This window comes from Prinia subflava, chromosome W (genome assembly GCF_021018805.1).
Source record: "Prinia subflava isolate CZ2003 ecotype Zambia chromosome W, Cam_Psub_1.2, whole genome shotgun sequence".
Lineage (NCBI taxonomy): Eukaryota > Metazoa > Chordata > Aves > Passeriformes > Cisticolidae > Prinia > Prinia subflava.
Genome location: NC_086282.1, coordinates 500,588 through 522,414, shown reverse-complemented (window position 1 = coordinate 522,414; position 21,827 = coordinate 500,588). Strand labels below are relative to the sequence as shown.

Below are 21,827 nucleotides of genomic sequence, written 5' to 3'. Positions count from 1 at the left end.
ATATGTTTGATGCAATTAATACACCATGGAGAGAGAGGATATTTTGCGTCTACATTTTTAGTTCAGAAGTATGATGGCATTTGTAGCTCATTTAATGCCAACATTTTCTCTAGGAAAAGAAAGAGACTATTTAATAAATACTAAAATAATGACAATGACTATCATGAATGAAAAACAGGCTGATAGGTATCATATTATGATGTAAGACTCACTACAACACAGTTACTTCTAAATTATCTTCAAATCAAGGATTATCTCTTTTAGAATTAACTTTTTCTTTGTTCTATTTTTCTTCTTTGTAAAGCTCATAACTGAGTTATTTTATACAGCTAATAACTAGTAAGGACTATGAGGAAAAAAGGAAAAGAAAATACTATTACAGCTATAATTTTAAAAGCTGTATTTTTAGTTTCTTGTCTGTCTTTTTACTTAGAATTTACTAATGAAATATTTGAAAAGTGTATCTTGTTAGAAGCTTTTTAACTCTTTCACTGAATATTCCTGAAAGTTGTAGACACCAGCATCTATTGTTTTCTTTGGCAGTTTGTCCCTGCTCGCAGTGATTCTGATAGCCTTCCAGCAAGCCCAGTATATTCTAGCAGAGTTCATGAAATCAAGAGAGAGGCCAAATCCTAGTGCTTCACCACAGCAGAACAGCAACTCTGTTGACGTAATCAGCTCTGATTCCTACAAGTAAAAATACTTTTTTTTTCTTCTTTTCTGCCCTGTTTATTGTGGAGTGGTGCTTTCTGTCTGTATTCTGATATTGTTGTGGGCTGGTTTAAAGGAGGCACTGTTCCAAGCAGCCTCTTTTAGAGAACTTCCACCTCAACCCAGGAGGAATGGAGGAACTCAGGGATTTATTCATTTTGAATATTGCCAGTAATACATAAGCTAAAAATTGTATGATGAGAGTAAAGTATACACCACATGTGGCAGCCATAGAAAGAATGGAAAATATATTGATGGTTCTCAGTCTGACCCTCTTCAGTGGTCAGTTAAGCACTTACTGAAGTGTGAGTGTGTTGGAAGTCTGAGCAAATTCTCAGTCTTGCTCAATTCTCACTGAAATTAGAATGTGCTTAGCTGGTATGGTAAATTGAAGACCTAAAGCAATTTCATGGCTTGTGAATATGCCCCCGTTTCTTTTCTTACAACAATATCTCATAAAGCAATTCATGATGGCTTTGTAAAGAAAAACAAATCCCAAATTATTATTTTTTTTCTCCAGGGGAAGCTGCAAGACATTTATGGATTCCTATAGTTCCTCAGATAAAGGTAAAGGGAAGGGCTTCCTGTCTGTAGGCACTTCTTCCAGCCAGAGTGCAGCAAAGAGAAGTCCTGCGACCTACAGCCACTCTCAGAAGAAACACAAATGTTCAGTTTACTACAGTAAGCAGAAACCAAACACAGCATCTGGCAGTGCCATTGCAGCTGCTGATGAGAAACAGAATCAGATTGCAGAGAACCAAATCTCAGCACCAAAAGAGGACATTTGCACTGATGTTGTCAGTGAGAACTGGGTAATTCTGAAATATGCAAATGGCATAAACGTTAGCAAGAATTTAACTCTTCCAGAAGACTTTCTGGGTAAAGAAGAAAGTACACTGAAAAATACAGTTCTCTTTAAAAATACTTCTTCAGAGTGTGATCTGAAGGAAGATCTTCAAATATGTATGTTTCCTAAGGAAACTAACCTTAAAACTTCAGAAAATCTAGCTGAGCTCAAAGAACAGGAGTTCTGTTCCATGAAGATGTCCAAGAAGCTACCTGAAAGTCACTTGTCCAGAAATTCACCTCAACAACAGCTGGAACTGCAAGAAATTTCTAGGAAAATTAGTGGTAATTTTTTCTCAAATTCTATTAGTCTAAATTACTAAGTGAAATCTTCTGATGAGTTCACTGTGATCAGGATTTTGTCTTTTGTGTGGGACAAGGGAATGTGGTGTTTCATATGTGTTCACTGTGATTTGTCTGTTTACATTCCTAAGGAAGCAGCTTACATTTAAAGTTGTTTCATAAATCATAAATTTGCTTGGTTTTACAGATTTCAAGCTTGTTGCTGAGATATTTTAACTGTTAAAATAATTGATGTCATAGATCTGCTTATAAGACACAAGTTGCCCTTGTCAAATATCCAGAAGGATCCCAGTTTGCTATTTTCAGGTATACTGAAGATATGGTGCTTGAATCACCAAGCAAGCACATTCAGAAGCAGATATTCAGAACTCCTTTGAAAAAACCACCTAAAATAACAAAAACCTGACATCAGCATAATGTGAACTTTTATTGTGTCGAAATCTGCAAATCAGTGTTTTCCTTAGAATTTCATAGCTATATTTTTATCTTGTTTTTCTTTTTTTGAAATTGTGAGGCTAAGCTGCCTGGGAAGTCTTACCTCAGCTTCACAATTCAAAATTTTAAGAACAGGAGAAGAGCACCTGGGAGAAATTAAAAACAGGATAGGAGAATGTATCCTGTGGAGGGACTTGGCTTTACTGAGGCACTTGGCAAAGTAACTGAATGGTGAAACTGGCATTTGCTGCAGCTGTGGCAGTTTTTTTAGGGAGTGAGCCATCAGAGAGAGATTACAGGCCCTGCTGTCTTGCGTAGTTGTTACAATGAGCTCATTGCTTCTTGTGTTGTTGTCTGTGAGCTATAGTAGGTACAAGTGTGCAGTCTCAGGTGAAGGCAAGATAGTTTCACTCATTCTTACGAGGTATTTTGACATTCTTCATATGCTCCTAAAATGCACTGTTGCTTATTCTTTGCTTTGAATTAGGAGTTCATTCAGTGTATTCAGTAGTAAAGCACTAAAGGTAATCTCCCTTGTCTAATAGCAGTTGTGGTTTTCTGCACTGTCAGGCATGTGAGTATTTCTGTGTTTCAAGACGTTTAGTAGGATATGTTAAATCTAAAAAGTACCATGTTGCAGTGTTTGTATCTTGATTATAGTTACAGACCTGGTTTTGTGCAGACAGGGAGTTCAGGTACTCACATGTTTGTGTGCTGGAGAGCAACAGAATGTTATTTAGAGCTCTGGCAGCCTCCCTTGCCTGGTGTTTCATTCACATGTGCTCCTTTTGCAGTCCTCGTGGCTGCCTGCTCCAGAGGGGAGACAGTGTCTAACTCAGAGCTGGGGTGCTGTAGTTGGTTGGTAGGAACTGTAAAAATGTTTGGGCATGACTTTCCCAGTTGAGAAGGCTAGTTTAGTTCATTAAGTGATGACATCTCTCACTCAGAGCAGCTGAGAGCCTCAGTAGCTGAGGCTACACTGTGGATGTAGTGAGGATCTCTGAAATACCTGGAACTGATCAAAGTTAATTCTGGCCTGGCCTAGACAGAGGAACGTGACTCAGCTGAGCAACTCAGCTAGTTGTTGAGGCAGGTTTCCTCTTGAAGCTTTTGTCTTTTGGACTCTTAGATCAAAATAATTCTTCCTCACAAGCCTCTCAAGTAAAAGAACTTACAGTGTGAATGACTTGTCTTCATAGTGAATGCAGAGAACACTTCAGAGGTGTCAAGCACCAAGTAAAGGCTGTCCTTTCTCCCCACTCAGCTTGCAGGGTTTTTTTCTCTCTGTTTTTAGCCCAATGTTCTCTTACAGACCTATGGCTGAGCCCCAAGTAGCTCAAATTCAGATGAGATGAGCAGGACTTGGCTAATCTATGAATGCACTGGGAGTGGTGTGCTCATGACCATGAACCAACACAAAGCTACTTTTTGCAACTGCTGTAAGAATTTTTACACAGCATTAGCTTTTGATTTTGAAATTTTCAGTATCATCAGCCTAGACGCTAGTCTCCTAGTGTTTTAGAAAGCAACACAAAGCTGTTTTTAAAGAAAAGTATGTGGTTATGACTGTGAGCCTCTTCTCTTCCCATGCAAACTGTTGTTATTGTTTAATTGTAGGGAATAGCCAGCAAGTGCCTCTCAGGAATGAAACAGAAAACTGCGAGACTTTAAAAAAGCAGATCAACCTAAAGCCTTCCACAGAGAAAAAGATTAATAAGGGACCTAAGGAAGAGACTCCATGCTGTGCAAAAGAGGAGATTACTTCTTCTGAGGTTTATATTGTTGCTTTTCAAATTTAAAATTATCTTTTTATAATTTATGTATATACACACATATAGGTATGTGTCTGTATGGAGGGACTATTATGTAGAGTCACAGATCTGAAATACTGTAAATCAGATGAGTGAGGAAGTATGCAGATGTGCTGTCCCATGTCCATTGTGCATTAATGTTGCTTTATGGAATGGTGAACAGTTTGGGTAAAAATCAAAACAGCCATATCATAGCCAGAGATTGTTACTGTCAGAGCAGGCACAAGCATACTGGAATCTAATGGCAGCTGTCAGCCACACTAATGATGTGGGAACATTCTCTGGAGGGGAGGTGGGCATATCGGCCTTTGTTTGCAGACCTGATCTCCAAAGCCAGGGCTTTGCATTAGAAACTTGCATTTGAGAGTACAGCAGGCAGAAGCCGTTTAGCAGATTGAGAAGTTGCTGAGAAGGATCCTTCTTAACCCCTGGTTTCTGAGTATGATAAACACATCAGACTGTACCTTTGTTGCAGGCAGCATAAAACACTAAAAGAACTCCGTCAGGCAATTAAACCTGAGAATCTGGATTATGTTTGTATGTTTGTACTCTGTCCACTGGATAGAAATACCATGGCAAAATGGTGTAAGGAAGAATTGCTTACATTGCTTGGGAATATGTCAGAAAAGACACGGTCCAGTCTTGCTTTGGGAACTGTTGTTATAAACTCCTTTCCATGTGTGGCTGATGGTGCTCAGTTTGTTTCCCGTATTTTTTGAAATAACTAGTAACTTGTTGGTAACTTACTCCATAATTTCCTCAGCTGTAATTCAAATTAATGCCTTCCCCCACCACCCACCCCCCCAGCTGCTGAGGAAAGGGAGGATTTATTGCTGCTGAACTTGCACACCAGCTGATCATAAATCTGGCAGATGTTTTTTGTTTTTAGCACATTGGGAATTATATTGACTGCTTTACTTTTTCTACCCCCATTTTTTTATTTCCCTGAAAGTCAGAGCTAGATGCTGTGAAAGGGAAAATGCTAAGTTTGTGAATTCAAAACTTTCTCTTTCATAATCTCTTGCTGTCTTGATGGACAAAGACTTGGAATGGCTGGTTAAATTGATGGTGCTGGAAAGCGGATGTGCTGTGGAAAGCCACTAAATCATGAAGTAACTATGCATTTGAGTTGGGTCATTTTGTCCAGAGAAATTTAGCTAGAAAAATCCAGTGGAGTTCATTGACTAAGTTAATTTCATTTTATAATGTATGTATTGTCTCAGGTTGTATTTTTGCCTTTAGCAGGAAGATGCTTATAGGAAGAAGAAACCTCAGGAGAAAAAGGAAGGAAATGTACCAAATATGAATTGGAATAGAAATAGAACATCTAGGAAAAATAAGAAGAAGAATGTAAATATATCTACAAGGTATGTATTGCCTCACCAAATCATGAAGAAACCTAGATTTGCTGTAATGTTTCTGCAGGTTTTGCATGGTACATTGGGCAGGATTGCTTTATCTGTTTAAATAAACACACTTTAATCCTGGCCCAAGCATTTATTTTTAGGAATGTGCAGTACTAAGTATCACCAGCAAAACCAAAAAATTTAAAGATAGTTCATTTGTAAATCTGCATGTATATAGATGCACCCCATTCTGCACAGCAGTGGTAGCTCTCTGTTAGAGTCTGGAATGTGCTGTCTCTGAAGTTCAGATGGTTAGCTTCCTTCCTCTTGTGTATCGTGTGGAGAAATTCCAGTCGTGTATTCTCTTCAGTGAAAAAAGGAAAATAAAATTGTTGAAATGATTCCACCTTCAGGAGAGTCATCTGCTATATTGAGTGTCTGGGGGAATGTTGTCCTCTACCAATTTTGGAAGAGAAATGTGTAGAAATAAGACAGCAGCTTGCATTTTTGCTGTAATGATTGAAAAAACTAGAGCAGCACAGGATTCTAAAGAATACTGAGTGAGCATTGTGGAAAGTTACTTTTTTTTTCTCCTGAGAATTGTTTTAATGCATTTTAAAGTCAGTTGTAAATTACTTTTAATTTTTTTAAATGTATTTTAAATTTAATTGCTTGGATTATTAAAAAATACTAGTTACAATGCTGCTAGAATAGAAACATTTCTGAGGAAAAAATCCTACTCCGTCCCCTCCCCCAGCCCTTTGAAATAAGGTCACAATCCTACAAAGCCTTCACAGACTTAATTTTTATTGCGAGTGCTTCTATTGAGGTCAGTGGACTTTAAAAGGAGATTGTAAATCTGAAAGGGCTGTTATAACTCATCGTACAGAAATTTCTATTCATTTTGTGGGAAGTGAGTACATGTGTAAATCTTTGCTGGATGCACACCTTTGTGGGTAGGAAGGATAAAATATGAGCAGTGAAATACTGAGGTTCAGTGTCTGTTCCTTGAACCAATTCAGCAGTTACTACTTTCTGAGTTAAAATAGAACCGTTCTATTTCTGCAGAAATTTGACAGCTTACTTTTAATCATTTTTCCTTAATACTCCCTGATTATGATATTGAATGCAGACATTTCATTTCACTTTTACTAGCAAAAATTTAAGATTGCTTCAAATTGTGATTTTACTCTAGCTATAATTATGCCAGTGAAATGAACACAGGGCACATTTTTCTTTGTATCTCAGTCTTTGTATACTGCTAGACTGTGCTTATCACTGCAACACGTGATTGCCTTCTGCCAAGTGCATTAGAGAATGGAGTTAAATATGCACGTCATTTTACCTCTCCTCCTGAGAAGCAGTAGTCTGTGTGGTAGGATATTGCATTTTGGGAAAGGTTTTTTAGGTTTCTGTAAAGTTGGGGAATAAGACTTCCAAACCTACTGCTACCCCTGCACTTTGCCTTGATACCTGTGTGAGTTGAAGTGTTTAATGCCTGAAAAGGAAAAATGCAGATGAAATGTAAAATGCAAACATGTTATTTTTTGGTATGGTTCTATTAGGGTCTCTGAGCAGAGTGAGTTGAAGCATACGTGCAGTGAATTTGAAGGGCCAGATCTGAGAGCGAATGTTGGAATAAGAGCCTGGTGTCCACAGAGTAATGGGGAAAACTGTAAAGCAGACCAAAAAGCTGGGAGCTTGTCCATACAGGGAGAAATAGGTATGCAATCTTCATTATCTTAAAATGGGGGAAGAAATACAATGTGGATTTTGTGGCAGTAGAGCATTCCTTACTTGAGAGACATGTGCTTTTCTCCCTTTTGAACACGAACATGACAGGACTGGTATGATCCAGTGCTTGAAATAATAGCTGCTCACTGCTGAAGGGCTCTGCTTCTCTCATGCTTCTCCATGGAGTTGGTTGGTGGTGCAAACCAGAAAATGAATCAGTCCGAAGCAACGATCCATCATTTCTTGGTGAAGGAAAGACAGACTGATAGTCTGCTTTTGTGTTCAAAAGAAAGCCACTATTAACTGAAGCAACCGTATCCCTCTTAAAAAACACCACTAGCTTGGGTACCTGCTTTCAGCCTTTCCATCAGGACTTTAATCATCTGTTTTCCCTGACTTCAGGGAAGAAGAGATAGGAAGAAAGATATCAATTTCTATAAGATTGTTGTTTGCACCTCTGATGAGATAATAAGAAAAGTGAATCTATCACTTAGAATTCATTACTTGCAACATTTTGTTGTTGCTCTTAGTATGCATGTTCCTACAGCCAGGATATGTTTCATGTTTGAAGTATTAAGTATATATTTCAAAGGACAGTATGCACTTCCTCTTTCAACCTATTACCTATAGCAGCACTATATCTTCACTTGCATTCATTCTACTGGGATATCATGTAGGTCGGAAGCTCCTTCTGTTAGGGGCTGGTTTAGTTACTGAAATGATCAGTAAATATTATTTTCTCTCTCATCAGTGAATTCAGAGAATCCTTGTAAATTCATGATTCAGATTACTTTTCCCTGACTAGACTTTGTTAAATGTTGTGTTGGGGGAGTTTTTTAATGTTTGTTTGGTTTTTTCCAACTTCTTTAGAAAACTTTTATCAGCGGTCCAAAAAGAAGTGTTTGGAGAAGTTTTGTTCTGATTCAGGCTCAGATTGTGGAAGTTCACCCGGAAGTGTTCATGCAAGTCGTGGGAGCTGGGGTAGCTGGAGCAGTACCAGCAGTTCAGATGGAGATAAAAAGCCAATGCTTTTTAATACTACCAGGCATTTTCTTCCATCCAGTAAGTTTTGCAAACAGCACCTCTTCACAGTAGTGGGCAGAGTTTTAGCCTTCCTGCTGAATGGAAAGGTCTACCATGGCATGGGGCACATAACTTGTCTTTTGTAGAGCACCTCTTAGACACACAAGAAGAGATGTAAAGAACTTTGTACTTGACAAGAAGTACCACATGTTTTGTGGAGATGAAGATGACTGTCAGGCTCCTCAATGAGCAATATGCACAGTTAGTTGTCATGCACAGTTAGTTGTCATGGAAGAATGGGAGAACTGGGAGTAACTAGCCAAAGCAGTTTCTGCCTTCGAATTTGTTTCATCACATTATTTGGGTTTTTTTTTTAACATTAAAACTGTTTAAGTAAAAGTATTTAAGTAATGCACAAATGAGAAATGTGTGAAAGCAGTTCAGATCTGAGGAGGCTGGGTTTGGATAGGTGTATTTGAGGCATAAGTAGCCAGAACATCTGAGCCACTTGACTAGTATGAAAAATGGGATCTGTGGTTCATTAATGCAATTCTTGAATACCTAAATATCACTAAAGTAGTTGAAAGTCACTGCCATAATTATTCAGAGTGATGTGGCACTAGAAGTAAATTTTAAAGTGCTGAAGTTACACCGGCAAACCTGGCTTTGGGTACCTGCAAAGAGATGGTTTGAATTATTTAAAAATATGCAGAAACTTCCATGTGTATTTGTGTATGTATAAAACTTTGCATTACTAAAAGATAGCATGTGATCTATCTGAACCTGTGATCTTATAGATGTATGTATATGACTTTCCTCTTTGTTCAAATTATAATGCCTCTTAAAAAGAGAAAATGAGTAATTCTAAATTCAGACTTAATTTGATAGTAACAATGAACCTCTTCATTAAGACTGCGGTAATCACTTCTAAATCATAAAATACACCTTAAGATGATGGACCTAGGCAGCATGCCTTGAAATTGATGCAGTTCATAATAATTCAGTGTGAGAGAAAACTTGATTAACACCATTGATGATTTTGTGTGTGTGTATATTCTGTGCATACTTCTTTTTTTAAGGATCTTTGATTTTCACAGTCATTCTTTTCTTTAGGAGAGAATATTTCCCAAAATGATTTTCCATCTGAAACTCCTATCACTCCAAATCTGTCTCATAACATCTGCAATATCAGGTAAAAAAATTGAATCTACACCTGTAAAGAATTAAAGAAACAACACCAACTTGAAGTCTTATCTCAGTTTGATAAATAATACCTGCCTGTTACTTTGTAATTTTTTATGATCATCTGATTGTATTTACTAGTTGGAAGACGAATCTTAAGTACATGAACATATATAAGCAAAATTGATTATGCTGCATAAATACAATATAAGCTTCCAAATGGAAAAAAATGGAAATTGGTTTTCCACTTTCATTTTTCCAGATCCTAACAACTTACTACATTTCCATTACTGCTTAGTTGTATTAAAGTAGTAATGTTTGGGGTTTTTTTAAAGATGGGAATAAGACTTTCAAGTTGATGCTATTCTTTTGATGGGAAAAATGTTCTCCTAGGGTATACAGCATGAAAATTGATTTCTCCCTCCCTCACATTCTTTTCTCCCTCTTTACTGTAGTAAAGATAGCATCTACAATTTTTATTATTATGAATCCTCATTTCACTTCTCATTCACCACTCTGTTTTCTCTAGGAGAAACAATCTAATCCTTTTCCTTTGTGCTTCTGGTGCTTGAAAATGTTTCCTTTTATTCATTTTGACTAGTTTCTTCGATGAGTTTTGATGAATATCAAATTCATGGTCATGTGTTTCTCTATGTCTTCATGGACATAAAAGTAAACTTACCTGAACGTTGTTTAAACATTATAAGAGGTCCTAAAGATCTTCATGAACCATAGCTTGTTTTCCAGTTTTAGAGAAGAGCCGTTGAATTAATTTGCAATCGGTTGATACTTGGATAATAAAAATGGGGTAATTAAGGTGTATTAATTTTATTCAATTTGCATGTGTGATAAGTAGCTGACTTTTAAATGGAAAAAAACTTTTTAAAATTGCACAGTGGTAATTCAGAAATAGGAAAAATCAGGACTGTGGGGAAGCAAAAGCAGTCATGATGGTCATTAGAATATTTTTTACATCTCTGTATATTTCCTTTGAAATAGTTTGAATTATGAGACTTAAGAAATTAAATTTTCTTTTCATTCAGCAGAGACATGAACAGCATCCCTCAATATCCTGAAACCTTATGTCCCAGTTTCACTGACATAGCTGCAGATCCTGACAAAAATAAAGGTCAGTATTAACAACTGAAGCTGGTTTTTTCACACTTTCTCAAGCAGTTCTAGCAATATTGCTAATAACGCATGCACCAACTTGATAGGCACATCGTTACTAGAACTTGACTTGCTTCTAAGCAAGTTAGGTGCAAAGTTAGCAAATGAAGGCTTAAAACCTTGACAGTTTTTACTTATAACCTTGATGAGTTTTGCTGCATCTTCTCTGTGTGAAGACAGCATTTAGCTTTCAACTCATGTTCTAGGTATTCTTTCGTTTTTTCATCTTCTTGCTTTGCACAGATTAATGTCCAGAAGCAATGCAGCTGGGAGATCAAGAGCACTGCTTGCTGTGTTAAAGTGAAGCTTGGCATCAAATCAAACATGACTGGTTTTCTCTCTAAATTTCCACAGTTGGGACTAGCTCTCTTTGAAAGCAATAATGAGTGAGATTATGTAGCACTGTTTCATTGTACATCAGAGGGAAGTAATATTAGCTTTTTGAGTGGGATTCATAAAGGCATCATGCTACATGGTGAGATGGAGTTTGAAAACTGGTCAGGACACATGGTTCTTTGGGCAGCAGCCCACCCTGCCCTTCTGCTGTAGGTTTAACATGTGTCTGATGGGATACAAATGCTGATTAACTTTCTTCCATAATAGCAATATTAGTATGTATCATGTGAAATAATGAAATAGAGCCAACTTTGCAACCATTGTCTCATGGAAATTGCTAATTTGGATTTTTTCTTTTCTCCAGCTGCCAGTTTTCATAGAGTTGATAGGAACCAAGTACCTGTGGACAGTCAGGACACTCAATCCATGAAGAGCAGCACAATGAATATCTGCCCTAGGGGCTAAATGCAGCACTTACTGAGTTCACAAGCTGTCTGGTTGGGAATGGCTCCAGTCTGTTAGAAACCTGTTCCTATTCCTGCTGTATTTGTGTAGTTGGACTTCAGAGGTGGTTACTGACTGAGGAGTGGGGACAAGGAGGCCAGTGGGGATTGCATCCCTGCTGTCTGTCCTGCTGTTTGGAAGTGTGCCACCTTGGCACTGGCAGCTGAACACTTAAGGACCCTCAGTAGGCACTTGCCCTGTTCTGTTGAATTCCAGTTTCTCAGTTCAAGTCTTATATATATATATTTAAAAAAAAATCGAGATGTGTTTAAAGACTGGCCTTCATCACAAGAAGAATTGCTTAGTAACTCTGGATTTTTTTCTCTAGCAGACAGTCCTTATTGGTGATCTGAGAATAAAGTGTCAGTGTGACAGAATCTGCAGTTTCCTTCCTGTTATTCTGCATTTCATTCCCCTTTCTTTTTTTAGGTCTTTACCCAACAGGAGACTTGTGGCCTGCCCAGCCAGTCTGCATGACAAACAGTTTGAACTACAACCTTGAGAATAATATACCATGCATGATCCAAGAAACGTCCTCTGTCCACAACAGGTAAGTTATGTTTTGTATAAAAAGTACAGATAATGCTTTGTTCAGGCTTCTGTAATGCAGAGGACTGTACTTTACTCATAATATTTGTAAAGGCAGATGACAGTTAAAATAAAAGTCTTTCTGCCACTTCAGTCATAGTTCTAGTTGTTAATGCTCTTCCATGGGTACATCATGACTAATTTTACTAAGACAAATTCCCTGCTGTACCTGTTCATGTATAGATATTCTAGAACTTTTTTCAAGTTTAATTAAATACTTTTTGGAAAGCTATCTTACTTCTTTTGCAGGCAAAGGGCCTGGCTTTGAAAACTGTTGCCCCCTTGCTAAATGCATAGCTTGTGTATGCCACATGGTGTGTTATGCAGTGTGTACTTGTGTTAAATGGCAGGAACAGACATTGTTATAAAGACAAATATTCCAGTATAAAGGTGGTTTAGGGATACAACTTGGTATGTTTCAGGCTCTGTATATATTTGGGTTGATCTTCCTGTAGTAATGGACTTACTAATTCTTGTATTTTACACTGCTCACACAGCAAATTTTAGTAATGAAAGATGTGCCACAAACTAGTGAGCAGAAATACTCTGCCACCACACAGCAGTGAAATATGGCCAGTTCTTCAAGTTGTATCCTGTCATCCAGAGTGACAGGAGAAGGACCTGGGGGTCCTGGTGCACAGCAAGCTGTCCCTGAGTCAGCAGTGTCCTTGTGGCCAGGAAGGTCAGTGGTATCCTGGGGTGTATTAGGAAGAGCAATGCCAGCAGGGCAAGGGAGGTGATCCTGCCCCTCTGTTCAGCCCAGGTGAGGCATATCTGGAGTGGTGTCCAGTTCTGGATTCCACAGTCAGTGCAACAGAGATAGGGAGCTCCTGGAGCATGTCCAGCAAAGAGCTACTAAGTTGTCTAAGGGTCTGGAGCGTCTCTCTTACAAGGAAAGGCTGAGGGAGCTGGGCCTGTTCAGCCTCGAGAAGAGAAGACTGAGAGGAGACCTCATCAGTGTCTGTCAGTATCTGCAGGGAGGGTGTCAAGAGGATGGACCCAGGCTCTGCTCAGTGGTGTCAAGCAACAGGACAAGAGGCAGTGGGCAGAAACTGATGCACAGGAAGTTCTACCTGAATATGAGGAAAAAACGTGGTTATTGTACAGGTGACCATGCACCAGAATGGATGGTCCAGAGAGGTTGTGGAGTCTCCCTCATTGGAGATATTCAAGAACTGTCTGGACACAATCCTGTACCATGTGCTCTGTGATGGCCCTGCTTGAGCAGGGAGGCTGGACCAGATGACCCACTGTGGTCCCTTCCAGCCTTACCCATTCTGTGACTGCTTTCATACACCTATCTTGATTTGGACTTCATATGCAAAAATACATGCACATCCATACAATTATTTATTGATATTTAATAGTAATAACTTAAGATAGCTACTTGGCTGAATAGTAAAATTGAAATAGGGCAGCTTCATACGAAATCCTTTTATTATGCCTACCTTGGGCAGACTAGATCCACAGTTGGACTACTTCAAACATGCTGCATAGCAAGGCCTGTTTTACTACTGACATGTCTTCAGGAATTACTTTTGAAAAAATGTTCTTGAAATTCTGAAATTATTTTAATTAAAGAAGTATAACCCCTAGAAATCTATGTGTAGCTTAGAAAATTCACAGTTGAACAGGACTTTAGCACATTTGGTTGGGAAAATAGAAATCTCCATTTTAATAGCTATTCTCAAGCATTTGAATGTATTATGTCTTCTTCTGCCACCTCAAATCACATTATCCATGACTGGGGAAGAAGTACAGTTATTCTCTTTTTACAGGGAAGAAAGCTGAACCCAGTTAGGCATTGCAGGATTCTGGTAGCATCATTACAAGTTGTTCATTTTCCCAGAGGAAAAAGAGCTCTGTGAGTGAGATTGCTGTGATTATGTAGTGGTGCAGAGTAGATACTGGCAAAATTGGCAAGTGGAATGTGAAAAGCCTCGTGATCAGTTACAGGCATTTTGCATGCAACAGCTTTGCATTAACTAAGTATTTCTAAATAATTTTCAGAAGTTCTGCAAATTGTATCTGACTGCAGATTTTTCTTTTTCTTGAGACAGCTTCATTGACTGGAATGCAGCTTGTGACAGCCAGTTTTCCAACATGTATTGTCCACTAGAGATGAATGAATATGGTGCTTTCCCAGAAGGTAAGATGAAATAAAGCTAATTAATTATCACAGAATGTTGCTTGGCACGCAAAATTAACAACACAGAGGCAGAGGTCTGCAGTGAAAAGCTGCTCTCCAGAAAAGGGACTTAGCCTGTTTATTTCTTTTCATTTTATAATTTTGTGGGTCTGGTAGTGGATTGGCTTCTGGGGTTACTACCTTTTTACCTCACTGCCCAGACTAGCTGTCAACTAACATTATTTTCAGGTTAGAAATATGTAAGCAAAGGATAGTGAACAAAAACAAGAAAGGTTGTTTATGTTCCAAAGTGTGGGAAAGTGAAAAACTGACCTTTAATATTGTACAGTAACTAAGGAACTGACTCTATCTTATAAGCAAGTAGAAGGCTTTAAAAAATCTCAGAAAAACCAGGGCAACAACAGAATATGGTTATTTTCCTCTCACCTTTTATAGAACAAAAGGCTGAGCTGGTCTGTGCACACACGGGTGTTCATTGCTTAAGTGGACTTTACATTTTCCAGCTGAGTGTTCTGTAGTAATAAACAATGACTCCATGTGGTGGATGAGAAGATTAGCCTTTGTGTAGAGTTACTAAGCCTGAAAAGGCAGTATGCAGGGCTCTCAGAAGGAACAGAGAGAAATGCTTGTGCCTACAGTATTACACATATCTTTTTGCACAATCTTCTTTGTTTCCCCTCTGGCAGGCTTCTGCCTTCCAGTGTGTGAAATATAAGGCCTCTTGTGACCAATTGTCTTTCCAGGCTAGAGTTTCTTGGCTTAGGAAGCACACTGGCAGTAATCTAGAATTCTTAATCATTACCTACCTGAGTAATAATGAAAGGTCAGACTGCTGTATCCCAGGCAGCACGCTGATCCCTCGGGTGCTTAGAGCTGAGACATGGTGGTGGTGAGGCCTGGGGAGGTTCTGCCATGTATGTTCTAATAAAGACTGTTCTCCAGTAGAGGGATTGCCAAATCTTTATCCTGTCCTCCTGATAACAATTTGTTAGTGGGTTCCTAATGCAGAGTGGTAGTCCTTTTGACAGAAATTGATACACCGCTGCTGTGCTACCCTGACACTGCATGAAGTCACTGAAGGATTAAGTCAGTCCCAGCCTGGCTCACTCTCAAGAAGATTCAACGTTCCTTCACAGAAATGTTAGTAGTGTTTTATGTTGCAAAAGCTTTAGTTTGTCTTCCTGATTTCATAAATTACAGAAAACATGAACTACCCCAGTGGCCTCCCAAGTACTGCAGCAGTGCAGAATACAGCCTTCATTGACCAGAACTGTCCCTCCACCTTGAATGCTCCTCCCAACATGCCACCTGCCTGGGAGCCTGCCAGTTATGTAAACTCCACAGTGAGTATTGTCATTGTGAGGCGCTGCCTTTGCATGCTCCTTCAAAGCCTTCCTAGTGTATTCCTGTCTTTTCCCTACCTGTTGCTTGCATGTTCTTCATGAATCTTCTAAGTAGCCTGATGTATGTGTTTAATGCTGGCATTGGTAGCCCAGGTTTTTCCCAGCTGTTTGTCAAGGATGTTACCGACCTTGTGTGCAAAATTTTAAGATGATCCTTTTGCCTGAAAATTGACTGAAATAAGCTTACATATGGAAAAACATTTTGGGCTTATGTAGTCTACTGAGACTTTTTTCTATAAAAATCAACATGTTCAGTTGAGGGTAAAACCAAAAAAGTGCTGACAGCAAAACCCAGAGAGATTTGAAAATTGAAGAGCTGAATGGACAGCTGCTCTCAGTGACTTTGACAGGGGATTTTTTTGGTAGGAAGTCCAAGTGATTTAAGCTGGATTTGTGCAGATTTCAGAATCCTGACTTTGACCCATTATACTCCAGACTAGCCATGTTTGTCATTCCATAGTGCAGTGTAGTAACTTCAGTTCAAGGTGGTCTTTAATTGTAACCCTCTTCTCTTCTGCTCATATTTCAAAATCCTCTATTTTAGAATTTTGATTTTTTTTCCATTTACTGTAGGTTTATTTTTAATAAAAATAACCAAATAAAGCATGAAATATTTTCAGCTGCAAAAATGAAAACTCTTCTGTGTTAAAAAGTGCCAAAACTGGTAGAAGAATTTTTCCTAAAATAAACATGTCTTTGTTTCATATTTTATTCAGGAATTCCAGGAAACACAGAAGGTAGAGATTGGAAAATGCATTAGATAATTCAATTCATTTCCCTGGCGATCTTTTCTCCACAATACATTTCAATGTTTCATTCAGTTTTAAAAGTCCCAAGACTTCCATGACCTTCGCTGAGAGACTTCCTTGCAGACTAACACATCTTGCCCTCCAGGAGGTTCTTTACAAGCTTTCAAAATTTTCTAACTGAATTCCCTAGCTCCCAATTATAGTCTCATTTTTCACACTGAATATCCCTTTATGCTCCCAGCATGCACAGTCTTTCTGGACTGACACATACTTCAGCCCTTTTCTTGTCATTTCTAGGCATCCTTCTCTTAATTTTAACTCTCAACGTATGCATGGTGATCTTCGTGTGTCTTCCATTTCTCTATTTTCCTCAACAGTCTGATCAGAACTGAGTAGTATGTTGTTGTTAGAGTAATATCTGTGCCATGCAGGGCAGAGCTCATGTAGCTTCATTCAGTGAAGGGTCTTTAAACACACACACACACATTAATGCTGCTGTACTATTTTTGGCAGCCATATTTCTTTGTAAACTCCTGTGTAATTTTCTACTAGTGGATTTCTTAAGTTTCTGCATAAATGCTGCTTCCTCCCTTCCATTTAGTACTTAGCATTTCCAGATTTTCCTTGGCAAATGGTCCATGTTGCAGTTTCCCATGCTGGTTTTATCTTGCTCTGCAGCCCTACCTCTCAAGCACCCGAAGCTTGTCTCCAATGTCTGGACTTTTTGGTTCTATCTGGGCACCTCAGAGTGATGTTTATGAAAGCTGCTGCCCCATCAGTGCCACGACTCAACATTCAACCCATGTGGAGAACCAGGCAGTTATGTGTAAGCAGGAATACTATCCGAGGTTTAACCCTTTCCGTGCCTACATGAACTTGGACATATGGACTACAGCAGCCAATCAAAATGCAAATTTCTCACTTTCGAGGGACTCGGGTTATTGTGGAAACATGTGAAAGGAATTTGATTTAAAAATGTGAATAAAGAGGCTTGCAGTTTTGATTACTAGAGTAAGCTGGTTGATGAATAGATTACAATGTTGGTGAATATTTTGGCACTTTTATATTGAAAATAATTTTTTTACCGAAGTCTGAGCATTCAGTGCATTTTAAAAAGCACAGCATATTCAGGATGCTATTAATGTCAGGTGAAGGCTATAAATTTAAAATTCAAATATTTTATCATGATTAGGGGCAGTATTAGTTCTTAAGAGCATCCATGAACCTGTACTGCACGTGTTTCTTCTGAAGTTTACATTCTGTGGTATAAACTACGAGTGGTTTAGCAGTTGTAGGTAGAAACATACACCCATAAGTGATTGCATCTGTACCAAATAGTAACTGGGGGCCAACCTGTTGATGCAGATCAGAGAGTTTGCAAATGGTGCCACTTCTAGTGTTGATATAGTTGTTCATGAGTGCCAACTTCTGGCAGTAGGAAGAAGGCTTAATTGTGGCTTGTTTATCTGGCTTCAAAATGCAAGCTGTCACTTGGATGATGTTATGCTTGTGCAGTGTGGGTAAGTGGGCATTTCTTCCAGGGAATTTTCTTGTGAGTGACTCCTGGCATTTTGTGTTTTTATTTTTAGCCTTCATGTTGCAGTAGCATTTTCAGTGCATTTAATTGCACTTGTTTAAAGTGCCAAAGCTTGAATTGAAAGAAATGTTTTTTCGAGAGCAGAGTTCACACCACTCTCCAAAACAGAATGATATTGTGCAGGCTCATGTTAGGAGGCTAAAACTCTATAGTGGGAAAGGCAGCTGAGAAAGTGCTGCCACCCATGCCAGGACTCAGTCCATCATGCAAGATGTCTCTGCTTACCCTTCCTGTAGAGCCTTTTCTTCTGCATGGCAGAATGTGTCTGGACATCAAATGGAGGGCATCCCTTAGGTTCAGAAATGTCCTTGGCATAAGGGGACTTGTCAGGCCTGAAGAGAGAGTGAAAGTGGATCCAGTAGCAGTCTTGTACGACTGCTTAAAGAAGAGCCATAGAGATGGCAGAACCAAATTCTGTGTTGTGGTGGCCACAGGCATTACGGCAAGTGGCAGTGGTCATGGATTGCCGCATGGGAGGTTGAACATGAGGAAGAATGACGTCCCTTGGAGCGTGGTGCTGCAGGAGAACAGGTACCTCAACAGGTGAACAGAACTGTGCTTTATGTTCATGGTGTGACTGAATGAAGCCACATGTGACCTGATGTAGTGGAGGTGGCAGTCCTTCTCATCATGGGAGGTCAGACTGGAGACCACCAGGATCCAGACACTATTTTGAGGATTCTGCCAGCTTGAGCAAGTTCCTTACTTTTTGCTACTTAATTTCCTCTTGCCCTTTGCTCACAGAGTGACTGGAAGACAAGAGCTCTGATTGACAAGAAGAAATCAAGGCTTTGTTATTTGTTTTTATTCAAAGGCAGAGCAGAAAAGGCACTGCAAGATAGTTCACAGTGTGCATGCAAGTCTACTCAGTAATCTGAGCTCTCAGACCTAAATTCTGGCCCTGCTAGTCTCATCACATTGCTGAGCTGTTGGACCAGCTCCTCTGTCTTGCTGTTTTCATCCAGAAATGCCATCCCAGGGCTTGACATATTTTAGCAGAAATAGCGCATTTCCACAAAAGGTTTATTTCAGTAAATCAGCAGTTGCTGCAAAATAAGCTTTGTTGAAAATTACCCTGCCAGCTATGCTTTCGCCTGTGTTTGGGTTAGCTCAGAAGGTGGTCAGGGACTGGTTGGGAAACTCAAAAGCTGCTACATTTACCTGCTCCAATTGCTCACGTGGAAGGTGCTCCAAAGCCTGCCTTTGGTTTCAATATCAGAAAAATAGGATCATCACTGAATGCTTCTCTGAACTGTGATGTTTTAATTGCTTGATCAGGAATTAGCACCTGGAGTCTACAGTTTCTTTCCATGATGTGCTGGGCTGGGCAGGAATCTGTTTGACTAGAGTTTAATCATAATTGCTGGTGATTGTGAAGGAAAGTTCACATGTTCCTATGAACTTTGATGCTCCTGAAAATGGTACTAAACCATGAGAAGTAGTCATAACCACTGACATGCTTTCCGTGTACCTCTTGCCTGTGGTAGGAGACTTCAGGAGGAATAGAATGGGAGTATAAACACAAGAAATACAAATTAAAAAAAAAAAAAAAGTGATCCTTTGGTTTGAAATGGAATGAAGTTCTTTATTCCCTGGATAATATTGCTTGTTGTATAGCATACCTGAATTTTGGATAAAAAGGCACAGGAGAGAGGAGAGGGCATGGAAAGCTGTGCTTAGTTGTCTTACTCAGTTTATTCTGTTCATTCCATTCAATGTTTCAAGGAGATCCTTATTTTCTGTGTACTGAAGGGAGGCTTTTCCTCAAGTTCCAGTGTAAGGACATGGATTTCTTATATCTGCAACAAACTGTAACAACAGTCTCAAAACCCTGTGGAGTTCTGATAAGCACTGAGTCCCTCTTGTAAGTACAGTGTATGTTCTAAACAGAATCAATCACTGGAAAATAAAGGGAAAAGTATGCCATAAACGAAGTAAAGGCACTGGAGAATTCAGGGAGAGCAAAACCAAATAGAAATGTTTGGAAAAGAAGACCTGTGTGAAAAATTCAGTCAGACTTGTTAAAAGTGCCAACAAAAGACAAGGGGAATGAGCCACAAAGAGCTTGAAAAATATTGCTAAAGAAACAATCATTCCCTTTAATCAAACCAGAACAGATCAATAAGTTATTCCCCCAGGAGCTGTGTAATATTAGGTGAAGTTTTTCATATAACTTTTCATAACAATAACTAAGGAATGTAACAAGCTCATTAAGGTTACTAGAAATAATTGCTGCCATCAGGAGACATCTGTAGCTTAATTAGCAATCCACTTGAACACAAGTGGGTTTGGGCTCAGTTAATCATTCCTTCCACAGTGAAGGGAAAGATGAAATAAATAATTGCTTTGTAGCAAAGTGATTATAATTCTGCTGGAGTGAACTGGAGAGGCTGCTCTAAAGCCATCTCATTGTCATGAGCAAAGTAATTTCTAACTTCTTGCCTTGTGCCTATAGCAGCACTGGGAACTTCATTGATCTCTCTGAAACTGGTACCATTTTAAGAGACTTCAGCAAAAGCTGTTCTTGGTTAACCAAAGAAATGCTTAAAATTGGAAAGGGAAGACCAAAAATACCAGTGTAAAAAGAGCAGTAGCTTGCACAGTTCACTAGTAGGGCTGGTGATGGAGCAGGGGGAAAAAATTCCCGTGGATGCAGTTCCAAGCATTCAGTATTGACTTCTGTCACCGTGTGAGCACTACATGGTCTCTGGGCATTGACTGTTTTCTTCAGAAGAGAACTGGAAAGTGACAACCACCTCTGCTTTATGCTGCCAGCAGGTTTTTGCCTTCTTATATGTGTATTGAGAATTAGGGGTACCATGTTATCATTGTCTTTGATTTTCACAAGGTATATTGGCCAAGCCTGCCTGATTGGGCCAGTATTTCCATTATGGACCCAGAGAATATTCCTGGCACATTTCCTGAAGGTTTGTTGGTATTGAGAGACAGCACTTAGACAAAGCCAGAATCTATGGCAGGGTGTTTGCCTGGCTGCAGCAAGCCCCTCACAGCTGCGGGAAGGGGAGCATCCAACGCAGGTTCCCTGTAGGACAGGGGCAGTGCTCTGCTGGGACCCTGTTTGTTGGTAGGTGGGGCTGCTACAGTGTTGAGCTTGCTCCTTAGGGAGGGATTTGGAGAGCCCAGCAGCCTGGCTGCCACCAGTCCGGCCTGGGAGCCTGGTCTGGATTCCATGCGAGCAGCAGACGGGCTAGGACGGGCTGCAAGTACTGCCTGTGGGATGCAGAGCTGTGGGGACAGTGCTGTCCCCGAGGCAGGCCCAGATGGGGAGCACCGTCGTTGCTTGCTCATTTGGGTTTGTTACAAGCTCAGTGGCAATTGGGAGATCTGTCCTACAGCTCCTGCAGCTGGACCTGGGTGTGCAGGACTGTTCCAGCTGCTCAAAGAAGCAATGACCAGCAAGCAGCAACCCTGGCAGAATGAGCCCTAAAACTCTGATGGCAGGTGAGAGATCTGATTGCCGTGGGGCAGATGAGTTCATTGGAGAGCTGTGAACTTGATCCTCTGAATAGAGCGGAAGGGGAGGAAGCAAGGGAGGTTTGCACCACCTACACTAGAGCTGGCAGTGCCTGCAGCTCCACCACCCAATTTCTTTCTGCCTCTAGAGAAGCTTCAGTGACTCCTGGGAAGTCGTGGCCTTCTCAGCACCACAGGTTCCAGCAGAAGAACCTGTCCTACCAGGTGAGCTCCTGGCTGATATTTACAGTGGTAAGTTGAGTGTTCTTTATGGCATTCATTTTCTTCCTTTTCATCCTTGTGAAATACTCATTGTTCATTTTTCTTAGTCACTGACTCACCTCCATCTGCTTTTGCCCTTTTCACATACTTGCTTTGCTTCCAGCAATTACTGGAAAAAGTGCACAGGGGCACTTCCCTGTCACCATGGGCGTGTTTTACTGCTGCCTTTGATTGCCCCATCCTG

The 21,827-nt window shown here is 39.8% G+C and overlaps 1 protein-coding gene across 6 annotated transcripts in view; it reads left to right on the top strand.

Moving 5' to 3' along the window:
* LOC134563430 (transmembrane protein 131-like) overlaps positions 1–17,301 on the top strand; it is a 131,680-nt gene extending 114,379 nt beyond the window's left edge. For 2 of the 6 annotated variants that reach the window (XM_063421351.1, XM_063421347.1), the window contains exons 24-35: positions 544–693; positions 1,232–1,842; positions 3,913–4,067; positions 5,349–5,473; positions 7,018–7,175; positions 8,057–8,248; positions 9,323–9,401; positions 10,438–10,520; positions 11,831–11,951; positions 14,050–14,138; positions 15,339–15,481; positions 16,969–17,301. In XM_063421351.1, the coding sequence (XP_063277421.1) occupies positions 544–693; positions 1,232–1,842; positions 3,913–4,067; positions 5,349–5,473; positions 7,018–7,175; positions 8,057–8,248; positions 9,323–9,401; positions 10,438–10,520; positions 11,831–11,951; positions 14,050–14,138; positions 15,339–15,481; positions 16,969–17,247 (2,185 nt within the window). In that variant the 3' untranslated portion in view covers positions 17,248–17,301. Of the gene's footprint in view, positions 1–543; positions 694–1,231; positions 1,843–3,912; positions 4,068–5,348; positions 5,474–7,017; positions 7,176–8,056; positions 8,249–9,322; positions 9,402–10,434; positions 10,521–11,830; positions 11,952–14,045; positions 14,139–15,338; positions 15,482–16,968 lie in introns of those variants that run through there. The other 4 variants (XM_063421348.1, XM_063421346.1, XM_063421349.1 and 1 more) reach the window with 3 other exon arrangements.
* Positions 17,302–21,827: the final 4,526 nt, after the last annotated feature.